At 37.7% G+C, this 15,681-nt stretch overlaps 1 protein-coding gene across 1 annotated transcript in view; it reads right to left on the reverse strand.

Annotated features, from left to right (window-relative positions):
* Window positions 1-1,727: 1,727 nt before the first annotated feature.
* LOC113158610 (sodium/potassium/calcium exchanger 3-like) overlaps window positions 1,728-15,681 on the reverse strand; it is a 107,330-nt gene continuing 93,376 nt past the window's right edge. Inside the window, exons 6-17 of the mRNA XM_026354643.1 lie at window positions 13,351-13,454; window positions 12,659-12,733; window positions 12,501-12,526; window positions 12,358-12,411; window positions 11,833-11,960; window positions 11,365-11,525; window positions 10,601-10,841; window positions 9,662-9,828; window positions 8,693-8,807; window positions 7,944-8,056; window positions 5,672-5,737; window positions 1,728-5,573 (exon numbers count right to left, since the gene is read on the reverse strand). Of these exons, the coding sequence (XP_026210428.1) occupies window positions 5,424-5,573; window positions 5,672-5,737; window positions 7,944-8,056; window positions 8,693-8,807; window positions 9,662-9,828; window positions 10,601-10,841; window positions 11,365-11,525; window positions 11,833-11,960; window positions 12,358-12,411; window positions 12,501-12,526; window positions 12,659-12,733; window positions 13,351-13,454 (1,400 nt within the window). The 3' untranslated portion in view covers window positions 1,728-5,423. The remainder of the gene's footprint in view (window positions 5,574-5,671; window positions 5,738-7,943; window positions 8,057-8,692; window positions 8,808-9,661; window positions 9,829-10,600; window positions 10,842-11,364; window positions 11,526-11,832; window positions 11,961-12,357; window positions 12,412-12,500; window positions 12,527-12,658; window positions 12,734-13,350; window positions 13,455-15,681) is intronic.

Here is a 15,681-nt window from a genome sequence, read left to right on the forward strand (position 1 = left end):
TTTGTATAAATATTTTCTGTAAGGTCTTAAACCTTAAACACTGTAAGGTTGAGATGATTTATGTTGTGATACAAAGCAAATAAAATAGAATTGAATTGAAATTGAATTTGAATGAGATAACTTGTGTTGCCTTCTGGTAATTGTTTTAAATAAACTGAACTGAAACTGAATTAAGTGTTTCTACTGATTAATGGACACTGTGGTATGTGAGGTTGTAATTGTTTAATCCATGTTTAGGTATGTCTTTAGTATCGGGGGAGGAGATGTATACAGGATTGACATAATACTTCATGTTTGTTTGAATGTATTGAACTGTTAAGAAGTAAAGAAGTTAGATGTGAGTTTGGGTCACTTGTGAATGAACAGGGTTATTGTTCAGCTGTTGTCAGACAGGAGATATATGATATCATATCGTCAGGCTTTGGCTGTTTCTTTCCAATCAATTTGAATCACATATCATTTCGGCCCTGTGAGCTCATAGAAGATTCATAAGTGACATAGTGTGCTTGACTTTTATGCTTGGTGAGTGACTTCACACGTAATGCCACAGTCTGTATTTTAGTGTATTCATTCATCTGTTACCTGACCTTACAATGATTATTTGACATTATCATGAGATGAACATGTGTGACCTAGACAGTAGAACGGGAACTAACAGCTGTGAGTAGTCTGTGGTTTTATGTTAATGTCCTGTATCATCCTGGATATAATCTGCACGTAGCACACCAGGTTTACCTTTGAAGGGCCACATATTCAAAGTTGGAGTTAGCTCATCCTGCCATGTTATTGTAATCTAACTTTCTGTTGTTTTTTTTGTGGGTAAAATATTATTTATGGTGTCATTTGCTTCGAGGAGACAACTTTCTCCATGTTTTTGCACTTAATAAATGCTGGAAGTGAAATTATACGTCTGACTTTGTGTTTGTATTCTACCATAGCTCTGTTTTACCATTACTTCACCACTAGATGGTGGTCACATCTCACTGTGACTTCCAGCATACTTCTATTTTCAGTGGGCATCTGAATACTTTCTCAAGTCAATATACTTGAGAAGGTATGTGACATAATACAGAGCATTCAGCAGTTTTCATACAATTAGCTGCATGATGATTAGGTGTCTCATCACAAAACAAAAATACAATGTCAATCTGTCATATAGACTAAACTGTCCACATTGGGAGTGTCTATTCTACAAGATAGAAGAAAATAAATGTGAAGGGATAGGAGGCATGCATCATGTAAGGGACAAAGTTTTGAGGAAAAACTGTACAGCAGCACCTCATGTCTTCGCCAATTATTTCACCTTAAATGTTTACATAGGTCGTTAGTCTCTACTTGCCTATAGTTTGGCTACATCGAATTAGAAAAACTAGTTGGTTAGGTCTAGCAAAAAAGTGTTTTGTTGTGTCAGTGTAGGATATTTCATCATTAATTATTATTATTATTATTAATATTATCATTATAGCAATAATAAATGTGTTTAAGACTGAATGGATAAAAACACACCCGTTACATAATTTCTGTGGCTAGTAGAGGCTACATACTGTAACTATGACATGTTACTGTCACATAAAGCGCAATTTCTAGATGTTCCATGTCAGCTCTTAAAGTGTAGTGGAGTGTAGAAGGACGAGTAACCTCATATTTAAGTTTTTGAAAGCATGTGTGATTTTGTACATATAGAAAAACCTGCAACAGTACAACAGTCATGTTATCTTAAGCAAGGATAACTTTATTAATGCTCAGTTAGCAAAATTATCTCTAAAATTACATTAGAAACATCTAAACACAAAGTAAACTATTCTGTTGAAAAGTTTCTCGTGTAAGAAGAGGTAAACGTCAGATACATAGAGAAACATATTGTCTGCACACACTCTCCCTCCCCATCTCTTGTCCAACACTAGCAATAGCATGCAGTCATCTAGGATATCAGGTTCAAACTAAATCCAGTGCCAGCTAAAATCTCTTTAGACTCTTATCCCAGAGCACGTTTACCATAAATAATTTATTATATTGAAATATTTTCATGCGAGTAAACAAAGGACAAAAACTTCAGATGCCTCAAATACATCAAAGCAATTGGGAGTACAAGGGAGACCTAGGATCTATGAAAATATATTCAACAGATATACAGATTGAGACAAAAAATATATAAATACATTTACACCTATTTATGTACATATGTACATCAGCAATATATCACCCATGTGAATATCACAAATTATTTAGAAATCTCCTCTTTAAGATGCCTTGTGTCAAAATGCGAACACCTTTGTGGTAGTTTGGTTAGTTTCAAAGACATGGTACCCTGTGCTTAGGTTTTAGGTACATGCAGTGATAGCAGCACAAAATGTATTGAACCAAATAATCTGACACATCAGTTGTTTTGTTGATAAAGTGCATGATGCAGATATTTGCCGACATATATGGTAGACCAAAAAACAGAAATGCCCTGGTTTATAAAGATAGAGATAATACTTCGAAGCATAAAACGATGGCTGATATCTTATAGTCAGTGGTTTGTCATCAACAGCTCGAATATTGTACAGTGTGATACAGCGTAAATATCTGTATCTTAGTCACTTTACAGAATTAACAGTAAAAAGATTGTGGCTACTTGTTGATTGTGGCTTGAGCCAAGAATGCTACAATACATAGACCTAAAGATCCACTCCTTAATTCTAATAAAATCACCAAGTCTTGAATTTAATATAATTATTTTCACATAACAAGTCACAATTCTGACTCCATATTTTATACTTTGACTCAAAAAGTGACTGTCATTTAGAATCTTGTAATTTCTATTTAAAATCTCATAAATTGGACGAGTTTATGAAATGTTTTTTTGTTTGGTTTTTCCAAATGGAAACAGGTGTCCACTGGAATTTACATCAAATTATAAACTCATCACAACTATGTCACCACCATGTTATTTCCAGATTTGTTCTTGAACATTTCAAATAAATGAATAGCATGAAAATAAGATAATAATAATAATCTCAAATGTTTCTAGAATTTGTATCACATTTGATCATTCTTTTAGGAAGATGGGGTAACAAGTTGTTGGGAAATTACAGTGTCAAGAAAAAACTGAAACTGTATCTTAAAATGAGAAAAATCTCCAGCCTGATATGTTGTTGAACACAACTCGACGTCTGACTCATTATGTTCATGGTAAAGAACATAATTTGCAGACATAATCACTGGCCATGATATTTATAATTGTCTGTTAATAACAGTCCTGTTTTGACTGTTTGTATAGATGATAGCTGATAAAAAATTTCTTAAATAATGATTAGCTGTTAGTGTCACATATTGACAGACATAATTTATAATTTGAATACATCTTTTAAAACTCTATAATAAATTTGTCTTTAAAGTGGCATATTTACATATTTGTAAGCTCATAGTTATTGCATTACATAAGATTGAACACGTTTATACCCTGTTTTCCGGTCACAGCACAGCGTAATAAGCCTGTGTCTGTGAGAGAAATAAATATGTATGATATATAAACAAAAACAACATTAATTATGTGCACATTCGAACGACAATTTTTCTTTGAATTTCTATTTTATCAATAAATTAAATATGTACCTGAATACATCAAGAGTTTTGTTTAGTTTCCTTCTCGTTGAGAAAAAAAGAAAAATGAGTAGGGCACTTGACCTTTCAAAGGAACCTAGCTAGTGGAAGAGCTGACATTTAGATGGATATTGTGTAGGAATCAACAGGCTCTGACAGATGAGTGTCCACTTGTGCAGTGGTGGAAGTCTTTGAGGAACAGTATGACTTCGCTGGCATGCCTTTCACTCCTGCAGTGGAATCAAAATGTCCCGTAGGGTTTCACAAACCACATTGTACATGCTCTAAAAACTAGTAGAAATATTTATGTACCACAAACCTACCATAGCTGGACAAATCTACATTAGGCAAAATACAAAATACAAAGAACTCCTGGATAAAAATAAAGTTGAAACCCCAACATCAAAGTATCAAGGCTGGGGTAAAAGCTCTGATGCTTCATAATGCATCTTTACTCTACTCCTATGACACTACATCTTAACACCTCACCATCTCTTTGCCACAGAGGAGTGAAGCAGGATGTCACCACTCTCTGAGTCTATTTGGTTAGTGTCTTTTAGAGGAGAAAAAACAGTCCCTATGTGCCAGTCCTGACTATGGCATTGGTTCACAACAATCCCCCCGAAATTAGAGCATTTGGTGACGTGTTTGTTTCATTCAAACCTGCTTCATTTTATAAGGTCGCTTATAATCAGCATGCATTAGGAGGAGTAACAGTCTCTCTGTGTAGTTTCAGCTCGTCAGTGCAGGTTTGAATTCTGTTTTTAACATCGATACACTTAACACAACTCGACGTCTGACTCATTATTAAAATCTAACCTTCAGAGGAGTTTGTGCTCTTTTTTCCACGAGTTGTCATCTGAACAGAGCTTAGGTGTCCTATAAAACCTGCCGAGGTGTGTATGTAACCCCCCAGAGGAGAAATGTGCGTATGACATGAATAAATAATAAATAAAATCTTAAAGCTGATTAACTCCAAAACAAAACAGAAGCTACAGCCGTGATGCTCTTGAATTGGATCTATAAAACGCTGATAATGCCCTGGTTCTGTATTGGGGAGGTTGTGTTTCGGGTATTTTTCCCCATAGATTTGTAGCTGTACCTGGAAAATGTTATGAACAACCAACATAACTGGAAAACACACTCATGAGACGTCATTATAAACACACAGTGGCAGTATAAATAGTCCTAAGATGTTGGTGCTCACTTGCATAACTGAGCTCTCTGTCTGAAGACGTTGTGGACCTTTGTTTGTTTAAACAACTCAACAAATTTTCATTATCTGTACCATAACACTACACTACACCTTCCCACACATGTACGTCATTGCTTTTATCATTATTACTCTCAACTAGTAGATCTCAAAGACCCACCTTTCCTCTCAGGAAAGGTTAGCAGCTACAGAATATTACAACCTTCACATCTAAATCTACTGTTAATACAGGAATTCTTTCTTCACACAACAGAAGCAAACAGTACTTTTTTTGTGTTGATGTTGTCCTCTGTGCTTCTCTGTGTGAAGGCGTGTAATGAGTCCATCGCTGCTCTTGAAATCAATTCAATACTCTGGTCATGAGCAAATATCAGAGCAGCTCAATATTGCACTCAGCAGAAAGACAAGATCAGAAAAGAACAGAGTGGGATCTTTTCTTGCAGGAAATATCAGACCTGTGCAATTCATTCTTGCTGTTGATTATCTACTAACAACACCATCACTATAATACAACTAGGTTTAATATCTGTGTGTGTGTGTGTGTGTGTGTGTGTGTGTGTGTGTGTGTGTGTGTGTGTGTGTGTGTGTGTGTTTGTATGTGCGTGTGTGCTTGAGTGTTTGTGCATCAGTCGTCCCGGCAGGTTGGCAGGTTGACGAAGGTGAAGATGTTGTACTCGATGAGGCAGGAGAAACACAGGAAGACTGAATAGAGGAGGAGACACATGAGACCCAGACGTCTGTCCAACGTCCACTTATTTATGTGAACTCCTAGGACCTGGACAGAGAGAACACACAGAGAACTCAGAAAGCTGTCAGAGGCAGAAAGTGTCCTTCTCACTGAGCTGGTGATAAGATACACTGTTGTATACTCACTGTCAGAAACACTGATGCCAGCAGGAGTCCCACAGAGAAGATCAGGCCTTTGCTATTCAGCTTGATCTGTAAGAACGTAATGTGTGAGACATTGCTTCACTTTTCATTATGATGAAAAAGAAACTGAACAAGGACCAAAAAGTGTTTTGAAAGAATCCTTTCATCACACCTGGGACTGTGTGGGCTGCCATCTAGCAGTATCAGTGTAGTACCACTAATGTGCTAATACTGTATTTCAGAATCTTCTCAGGTTGTAATTAAAAAAAGGAGGAATTTGCACAGTTTGAGGTGTAACAATTTTTAAGTTAATGAGCTAAACCCTAATGGCATACATACATATATATATAAATATATATATATATATATATATATATATATATATATAATATATATATATATATATATATATATATATATATATATATATATATATATATATATATACTTGTGTAGTAGTATTCCAATCGTTCCCTGTTCTCATCTCTTGTCCATGAATGTCTTATTCTTGTTCTATTTGCAAGAAACACCTGATGTCAAAACTAGAGATTGATGAGGTACAACACAAATCCTACGGCAAGGGGGAGCCAGGACATATATAGACATCAAAAGGTAAACATGAAACAAAAGACCAACATTTCAGCTTTTATTTCATATTTAATGGGGGATGGGGTGATGTTCAGTGCCTAGGATATTTTTTTATGACATGCTTTTTAATGGCCTGTTCTCTGAGTTGCTGGGAGTGTTCTTTTGTCTTCATGGTGTAATGGTAACCAAGAATACTGATTAACCAGTGACTGGACCTTCCAGACACAAGTGTCTTTATACTGCAATCACTTGAGACACATTCACTGCACTCAGGTGATCCTCATTTCACTAACTGTGGGACTACTAGCACCAAATATCTGGATCTCTGTTGGATTAGTTCTTAGTTCTAGTTAGTTTTTAAAGGGGGTGAATATTAATGCAAACACTGATTTCAGACCTTTTGAGGCTCTTTTTTCCAGCCTTGTCTTCTTATTCTTCTTGCTAATGAGTGATTTGCATCAGATTGTGATACCTTCACGTCTGCCCTCTGGAGTTTGTTGCTGATGTCACCAACAGTTGTTTTAGGGTCTTTCTTTACAGCTCTTACAATGTTTCTAATATCAAGTGCTGTTGTCTTCTGTAGTCTACCCGTTACAGCAGTGGTTTCTTTATTCTTCATGGGATGGATGCATGCCTGTACTGAGGCATGATGTATTTACCATGACATCACTGCCACAGTGACATCCACACATTATGGACAACACTAGTAGCAAGGCTTATAAAGAAAAGAAGAAATATGCAGTTGTACAGTTTACTCGCATCAAATCATTTTTGTTATGTTGTATCTTTTATCCTGGTGCATTGTGCTTCTGTGCTTGTTCCAGACCTCCAACCTCACCTACAGTTCTATGGCACTAAAACCACCAGTGATCACTGATGAATTTGTCAGCGACACCAATGTTTCTCCACTACTTGGGGAATTTTGTTGAACGTGTACAAAAATGACCTCTCCTCCTGCTCAGCCTTGTTTGTGAACAATTTATCAATCCAGAGCAAAGGAGACACATATGTAGAAAACAGCAGAATGATTTTAAAAGCTTAATCTTAATATGTCATAGTCAAACACTGTCTTATCTATCACCATTATCAACATATCTGAAACATTGTTCTTTCATTTGGCTGCAGCCTTCCTTCATTAGTAATGTAAACAAGCCACCAAACCGAATTGAAAACTGATTCTATTTAATCAAACTGGATTGAATGAAGTGATGAGTTGATCTCCAGTTAGTTGTTGAGACTGAGGCTCTGATCTGAAACCAAATCTACTCATAACATTTAGGATAAAAGTGAACAGAATGACACATAAAAACAGCTCATTAGCCATGGCACATAAAAAGTCCTCCAGGTTCCAGGTGATGTTAACAGAAGATCATTCAGAGCCACAGTCACTCTGTCACTCATTACAAGTTGTGGCTGATGTAGAAAAGGTATGATCCACTTTAGGGCTGTGTAATGTCATATTAGATGACCATGGAGGTGAAAATGCATTTTAATATACATTTGTGAAACTGCAAAGACTGTGTAAATGTTTCCACCCATGCCTCCAACACCCTCGTAATTTGCACCCTGCTCATCTATCTTTTAGCCTCTGTTCACACTCACTTGTCTGCCACTTGCTTAATTTTTATTTTGCACAGATAAGTGCTCCACTCTTTCTGTTGTCACAACAATGCATTGCACTACTTACATCAGAGCCATAGTTAATAGCCAGGGTCTTCAGGGCCCACGGGAGACCAAGTCCCACCAAGATGTCAAACACATTACTGCCGATAGAGTTGGATACTGCCATGTCTCCCATTCCTGAACACAGACATAGAATGAGTGTTAAAAGAAGCAAGAAACAACGGGAATCGGAAAAAATGTAGAGAGACAGACACCATAAAAGGTGACCACTGGAAGGTGAGACAGGAAGGTGGGGGTGACGAGGCAACAGGATCAGATGGAGGTATGTCGACACAACCTGTCTAAGTGACTTACCAAAAGAAACAATGAAGCGACAGCAGCTACAAAGCCCAAAATGGATGTCTAAACTGCAGTGGTGAGTGTGTCTCCCAGTGAGCCCAACGCACAGGCAGACAGACCTTTAAATATTTGATGATAGGAGCAAGACAGATGAAAGGAGGGAGAAGGGACCTCGTCGGGCTGTGTTCCCTCAGTACCCCACCTCAGTTTATAGCCTCACCATGCGGCCGGAAGGGAAAAGGTGGAAAAAGATGACAGGTCCAGGCTCCACTGCTCTGTCTCTGTCATCACATCCCCTCTCAGCCTCTTTGATAGTGGCCTTACTTTTACTGTCTTTGGCTTCTGTCCACTGAGGGAGTAGGTGTATATGTTTGTGCTAAGCGACAGCTTGGCAACTTGTCATTTTGTGTGTGTGTGTGTGTGTGTGTGTGTGTGTGTGTGTGTGTGTGTGTGTGTGTGTGTGTCTGACATTACCTTGTCGTGCCACTATCAGACTGGCCATGCAGTCAGGTACGCTGGTGCCAGCTGCCAGGAAAGTGATGCCCATGATGACATCTGGGATGCCGAGTGTAAATCCTATCACTGTTACCTGACAGGTGAAGACAGAAACACACTATTATATGTATATACTATTATACTATGTGTGACACACACAATTGGAAAATCTTAAAATACAGCAGGACTTGGTAAAAAAATTCTGGACTCTGGACCCCTGGTATTGGACCAGTGGATCTCCACCAGACAGGGCGCTGTATCCACTGCGCTGAGCCCGTGTCTCAGAAGAAGTGGCTCACATGTGTTTTCCTGTTCTGGCCCACAGGGCACGCTGATGAGCAAGAGAAAAAAAAACACTATAATAATAGAATAAAATAACTAACTAATGACACGTGAGCTGGTAAAATCGGACTGGGAGTCCATTTTATGGGTCAGTTAACCCATTGTTTCTATAAATGCACTGATCACTTTAAGAAATAAAGTTGCCTGTTCTTAAATGTCCTTTAATTGTAAAGGTGTAACACCTCTAAATATGCTTATTTTTGGTTGTGTGTATAGGTAGCAGTGGAAAACAAGAACCACATATCATTGAAAATCCTTTGAGAGACTGCTGTCATGTACTAGTGATGATAATAATGATGATCTTGATACCACCATTCATCTCTTTTGACTGGTCTGAATTGTACTTATTTGACTGATGTTTCCATTGATTTGATTGTTGATTTCATAACTTAACCTTCTTTCCTGCTCCATTCTGATTATCTTTCTAATTCTGTTGAAGTGGATTTCTCATTTTCCCTCATTTTGTATTTTATACTTTGACATGTTAAAGGCCGCTTTTCAATTAATAACAAGTAATCAATATTACATGCAGAATATTCTCATCAGCACTGTATCTAAATCTTTGTCAGTTTGCTTTCTCCCAGTTACTATCTTCCCATCTCTTACCATCCACACCATGATGTAGGAGAAAGCAGCAATCCACAGGGTGGAGGAGACAAAGGACAGCATGAACCAGTTCTCCCAGCGAGGCGTGGAGCAGTTGGGGACTGTGAAGTACAGCAGCAGGCACAGAGGCCAAGCGAGCAGCCACTTGAGCTTGTTAAATGCACCCGCTGCAAACACACAGGGCAGAATAGAGTGTTACACAGTGTCAGTACTGAGATTGAGGACGAGGGACGAGGGAGGAAGGTTAAAGACACTCTCATTCTATATATGTCCTATAAGTTACTAAGTTAATAAGTTCCTGTCTAACCAGCATCTTTTTAAACCAGATTCCCTACTAGTATAGGGGTGTAATAAAGCCTGTCCCCCAAAGGCAAGTGAAGGGTTCTCTTAAAGAAACATCATGCTGGAGTTGTTAGGGTCTGTGTGTGTAGCAGCTTTAGTCTTGGTTTTAGAACCATTACAACTCTATTCAAATGTTTTACCTGGATATGATTTAAATGTGGATTTCTATTCATCTTGATATACAGTTGTTTTGTTTATTTGATCATTTGAATATTATGCACTTGTATTTTATATGTATATATACTGGATGTACTGTATATTAATATGTGACTTAGAGGAATGGTTACATACAGACCTGTCATCAGTGGGGAATATTCAAATTGATAAAATGACATTACTAAACTGTTCCCAGATCTCTACTTGTTTTGACAACACGTGATTGAATCTAAACTTATTTGATCTGATAACAATGACTTTCATCATTTCTAAATTCAGACTGTCTCTTTAAAAGACTGCCGGTGTTTTGAAATACATTTTGTGTGCTGATGTGCTGATGATCCACTGATGTATGGAGACAGATAGGAAGGAGAACTCCCATTGCCTTCTTTTGATTTGCTGTTATATTGTAAAATTAATTTAATGACAACTTCCAGGTACCTGGGCACTGGAAGGGTACAAGGGGTCCCTCTCCATCCTCTTCTTCCTCCTCTTCATCATTCTCATTGTTCTCATTGTCCTCATTCTCTGTCTCGTTGCCAGCCTCTTGGTCATCGTTGCGAACATTGACACCCCTCTCTGCCCCTGACAGGCCGTTTTCTATGCCCCGCCTACTTCCTCCTTTCACTGGAACATCGGAGTCACCATTGGTTAGTGTCCTTGTGTGGATCAAACGCTGCCTCTGTTTCATAAACACAGATACACACGTGTTAGAAACACATCCCTGTACATAAACACAAAGGTCCCTGATGACAACCATTTCAACATTACATCTTTCATCAGTGTCCTTTTTCTTTTCAACACATCACATAAAATATATTGAAAAGCGCAGCTGTGTTTATAACAGCACATTTCAAGTGGACTTTAGGGAAGTGATTGGCTGAAAGTATGTTTGCTGCAATAGCTTCATTTGATAATACATCATTTACATTTGTAAAACAACAAATGAAAAGTAATTATGCTTTTGGATTAAGGAAATCAAATCTTGACTAGTCTTTGAGTTAAGTAACAGGAAATACCCAAAATGTGCAGTGTGTGAGCTGATTTGTAGGCCGGGGCCTCCGTGCAGCACCAGATTACCTTGTTAATGAGGCTGTCTGAAATGCTTTTCCTCTTGAGAAAAACACTCTACAGTCAAATTCAAAATAGCAACATCATTTTTCAATCAAACGTGTAGCTGCAGTGGTGTGTGAGTGTGTCCTTACCTCAGTGATGAGCATTCTGGATGCCATGGTAAGGCGGGTTCTGGGAGAGAAATGGCTGGTGATCATGATCCTCATGCCGGCTTCAGAGAAGGACAGCTGATGGGGGTATGCTGATAAGAGCTCATCCACCATCAGCACTGAGGGCTTCCTGTGGTGGTTTGCTGTAAGACATGCAAACACACACACACACACACACACACAACCACTACAGAACCTGTCCGTGGACATATTGTAATATCTGTACTAGAACCTACAGTCAATAGCACTGTTAGTGGGGAGGTTCAGCTGTCATACCGAATAATGTAATAAGAACACAGCTATGTCCATGGCAACTCAGCATTATTTATTTGCTAAGAGAGGTAAGATGTGTTTGAGTTCACTGTTACTCAGACAGCTAAGATATATTTCAACTCTTGATGTATCATTGTCATATAAAGTACAACAAATCCCAGATGGACAAAAGTGTACCTTTCTTCAGGAGAACAACTGTAGCATCACAGCCGTCATCTAGGTCAGTGTTACTAGCCGCACCATTCCTTAAACTGGATGAGCACTTCTTCCGCCTCTCCAGAAAACGTACAACATGAGAATTCAACCTGGAATAGGTGTTGTACAACCCAGTTCACAACCAACAGTTCTAAACAGTACATGTCCAAATGTGCCATCACATTTGGACACTTCCATGTAATACAGCAATTTTGCATCACTGAGTCATGGGACCTTTCATGGGTGGGACAAAAACTGATCATTTGCCTCACCAGCTGTAAGATTCATAACTTATTTATAATATAACTTTGTTATATCACAGTTTTGTTAAATATAATATATATAATGGCCATTGAGAATACCCATTTGCTGTACTTACTCTGGAAGCTGTGACTCACTCAAATTAGTAGTATTGCACAGGCTGACAGGTTAACAAATTAAAACACACCCTAATTAAAGTCTAGTTAACTGTGTGTTGTCCAAAAAATTAGGCTTATTCATACTTACTTCATGATCAAAATGTAGACGAAGTACATTAGAATCAACGTGAGTGCTTCCCACCTGCAAATCAATTTAACAAGAGGAAACGCTCATTGGTAGCTGTTAGTTGTCATATCATTTTTAAGGAAGGTTGTAGAAATTTCACTTACCAAACCACTTTTTCGTCATATATGAACTGTGAAAAGCATATTAGTAGCATTAAATAATTAATTAAATTAAATACATATAATCAGAGTTTTCTATGTTTTCTTTTTTTTTATTCTTCTATGATATGATAACATTTATTAATATTAAGACTGTTCCTTACCACTATAAGAGCAGAGATAGATAGGGTGTAGTACACTGAGTCTCTGAGCAGAGGCCAACAGGAGAGACGAATTGCCTGGGAGGCAGACAGGACAAACACACACACACACACACACACACACACACACAAAATAGGAGTAAGGCAATGCTTAGACGTGCAGACACTAAAGTAGATGTTTTTTCCTGTTGACTAACACATCCTACAAGGTACTTCTGCTGCACACTACTAACAAGATAGACCAATCTCTCTAAGTGTGTGTGTGTTTGGGGCTTATGTAACTTGTTGTCTAAACAGGATAGAAAAACATGTATGTTTCTCTTTTGCTCATGGGATTACAGCAGGGAATGGAACCGTTATCATTTTCTCACTAACACTCTTGTACTGCAGAATATACACCATTAGAAAATGCCACCAAGTGGATTTAAGTTGTGGATGACCTGTGTATGCACTCATGATGAGATAATGTCAAGTGGTTATATGTGTATTCATGTTAGGTGTAAGCACAAAAATCAAGACACTATCATTTAAAAAAAGAAATGGTCAGTATATGTCCATCTACATATTTGTCCATATTTATGTGTTCTCATTATTGCATTCTTCATCTATAAAACATTCTAAATAATCGTATATAGTATTTAATGTTAAAGATAACATTGAAATGGTTTGCATGTGTGTTATGCACTGTACTTTACCTGTACGGCAAATATTCCACACACACCAATAATGCAGAGGATGTTGAAGACAGCTGAGCCCACGATGGTGCCAACCCCAACATCACCTTTAGTGATGAACACTCCTGTAGAGTGGGGACACAATCACTGATGACCACATGTAACCGGCTATCTGTTTACACTGTACAAAGCTGCTGTCCTCAACAATCCCAATCAGCCCAACCTCCACTTCTCAGCTGCTAAAAATGTAACTGGGCTATAAAGTGATAGATTTGTAGATAAATAGTGCCAATGACAGAAACGAAATATAACGAGAAATAAGTCTTTAAAACTTAAATCTTATGTTCTTAGATTAGTTCTTAGACAGATTAGTTCTTAGACAGTGTCTTTACTCACTGTTGACTGGCTTTAGTACTTGGTGTGCTAAGTATAAGTCTAGTTAAAGTTGCAGATCCACTGTGTTTACTCTATTAGCCCCACTAATGATAAGAGAGTGATGATAAGTTAACATTAACAATAATATTAAACCAAAGCAACAATTATCCCGAGTTTAAGCTTATCTGCTTTAAAGCTGTCATACGTATTTATAGCGACTTCTAAATATGCATAGTAAAGGTCTTGTATTTACCCAAAATTGTTACAAAATATGGGATTTTTTTTTCACTTTTTTGCTACTTTTTGTCTTTTTCTTGTAACACACAGATTAAACTATTTATGTTTTTTTACATGTATTTTTTAATAAAATCTTCTTGAAAATTAATGCATGTCACTTTTAAATCTACACTGCCCCAGTAAAGTCTTCTCCAGCACACCCTAAAGATTCTCAATAAAGGTAAACACTGGACTCTGTGGTGGCCAATTTGTGTGTGAAAATGATGTGTCCTGCTCCTTGAACGACACTTTCAACAATTTAAGGCTGGTGAATCCTGTCATTGTCATCTTAGAATATGTATGTACCATCAAAGAAGAAAAAATCCATTGATGGAATAACCTGGTCATTTGGTATATTCCACTACTAGACAGCAAGTATGTTTGTGGAGTCTTCTGTTAGTTATTTAGCAAATTCTGAATGTGTGGTGAAACTACTTTTTACATCTTTCATGAACAAACTTGACATCCACACTATTGATCTTCTAATATTGTAGTGACTTGTGGTGTCTGATTTAGCTTAGGATTAAACTGCTGCAACCCCAGATCATAGCACTGCCCCCACAGGCTTTTACAGTAGGCACTAGGCATGATGGATGCATCATGTTATTTGCTTCTCTTCTTACCATGATGTTCCAATCACTCTGGAACAGGATAAATCTGGATTCATGTCCTCCACATGTCATTCTTTCATTGCTCCAGAGTCCAATCTTTACGCTCCCTAGAAATTGCCAAAAAGCCTTTTTTTCCGATTAGCCTGAAAGTGGTTTTCTTAAGGCTACACAGCTGTCTAGTCCCAATCCCTTGGGGAAATGCTCTTACTTTCACTAATAAACATAGCTGTGAGTTCTACTGTTTTTTCTATGATTTGATTTCATCAAATGTTTAAGTGATTGCCGATCGTGATCATTCAAGATTTTTTTCCGACCACATTTCCTCCTGGAATGGTTCCCCACCATCCTTCCAGTTTTATAAATGCGTTAGACATTTCTTAACCCAATTTTAGTAGTGTCAGCAATCTACTTAGATGTTTTATTAGTTTGATTCAATAATTTGCCCCTTTTTGAAACATATTAACATCTTTTTCATGACCACAGGATGTGTTTTCCATCACAGTTGTTTAAGTAATGAGAAACTACTCACTGCATCAGTTAGGGTTAAATAACTAGTTGCCTGCTGAGAAATAATCATCCATGTAGGAGGCTCTTACCTATTTGCTAATTAAATCCAGGTGGTGACTTTTGTGTGAATGGGCAGTGCATTTTTAACTCAGAACTGTAAAATGGAATTTACCATGTAATTGTAAAAACATGGTAAAAATCTAAGAAAAATAAGATAAGTAAGTCCTCCAACTTAGTCCTCCCTATCCTCTCTTACAAACCATTTGTTGAAAGCGCCCCCATATGCAATAAAAATTTGTTGAAATTTTGGCACCAGATATGGTGCCAGCAACAGCTGTCGTCTTTTACTGTGACACTACAATGGCAGCTGACAGTCGGTTGGTCAGATTTAGTTAGGTTTAAGAAAAATATTGAGGTTTGACATTGTGATTTGCAGTGAGAGTAGAGAGCAGGTAGAGGAACAGCTAGAGAGGTGGAGGTTTGCTCTGGAAATAAGAGGCATGAAGGTCAGTCGTAGTAAGACAGAATACATGTGTCTGAACAAGAGGGATCAAGGTAGAAGCGTTAGGTTACAGGGGGCTGA

Source organism: Anabas testudineus, chromosome 15 (genome assembly GCF_900324465.2).
Source record: "Anabas testudineus chromosome 15, fAnaTes1.2, whole genome shotgun sequence".
Taxonomy (NCBI): domain Eukaryota; kingdom Metazoa; phylum Chordata; class Actinopteri; order Anabantiformes; family Anabantidae; genus Anabas; species Anabas testudineus.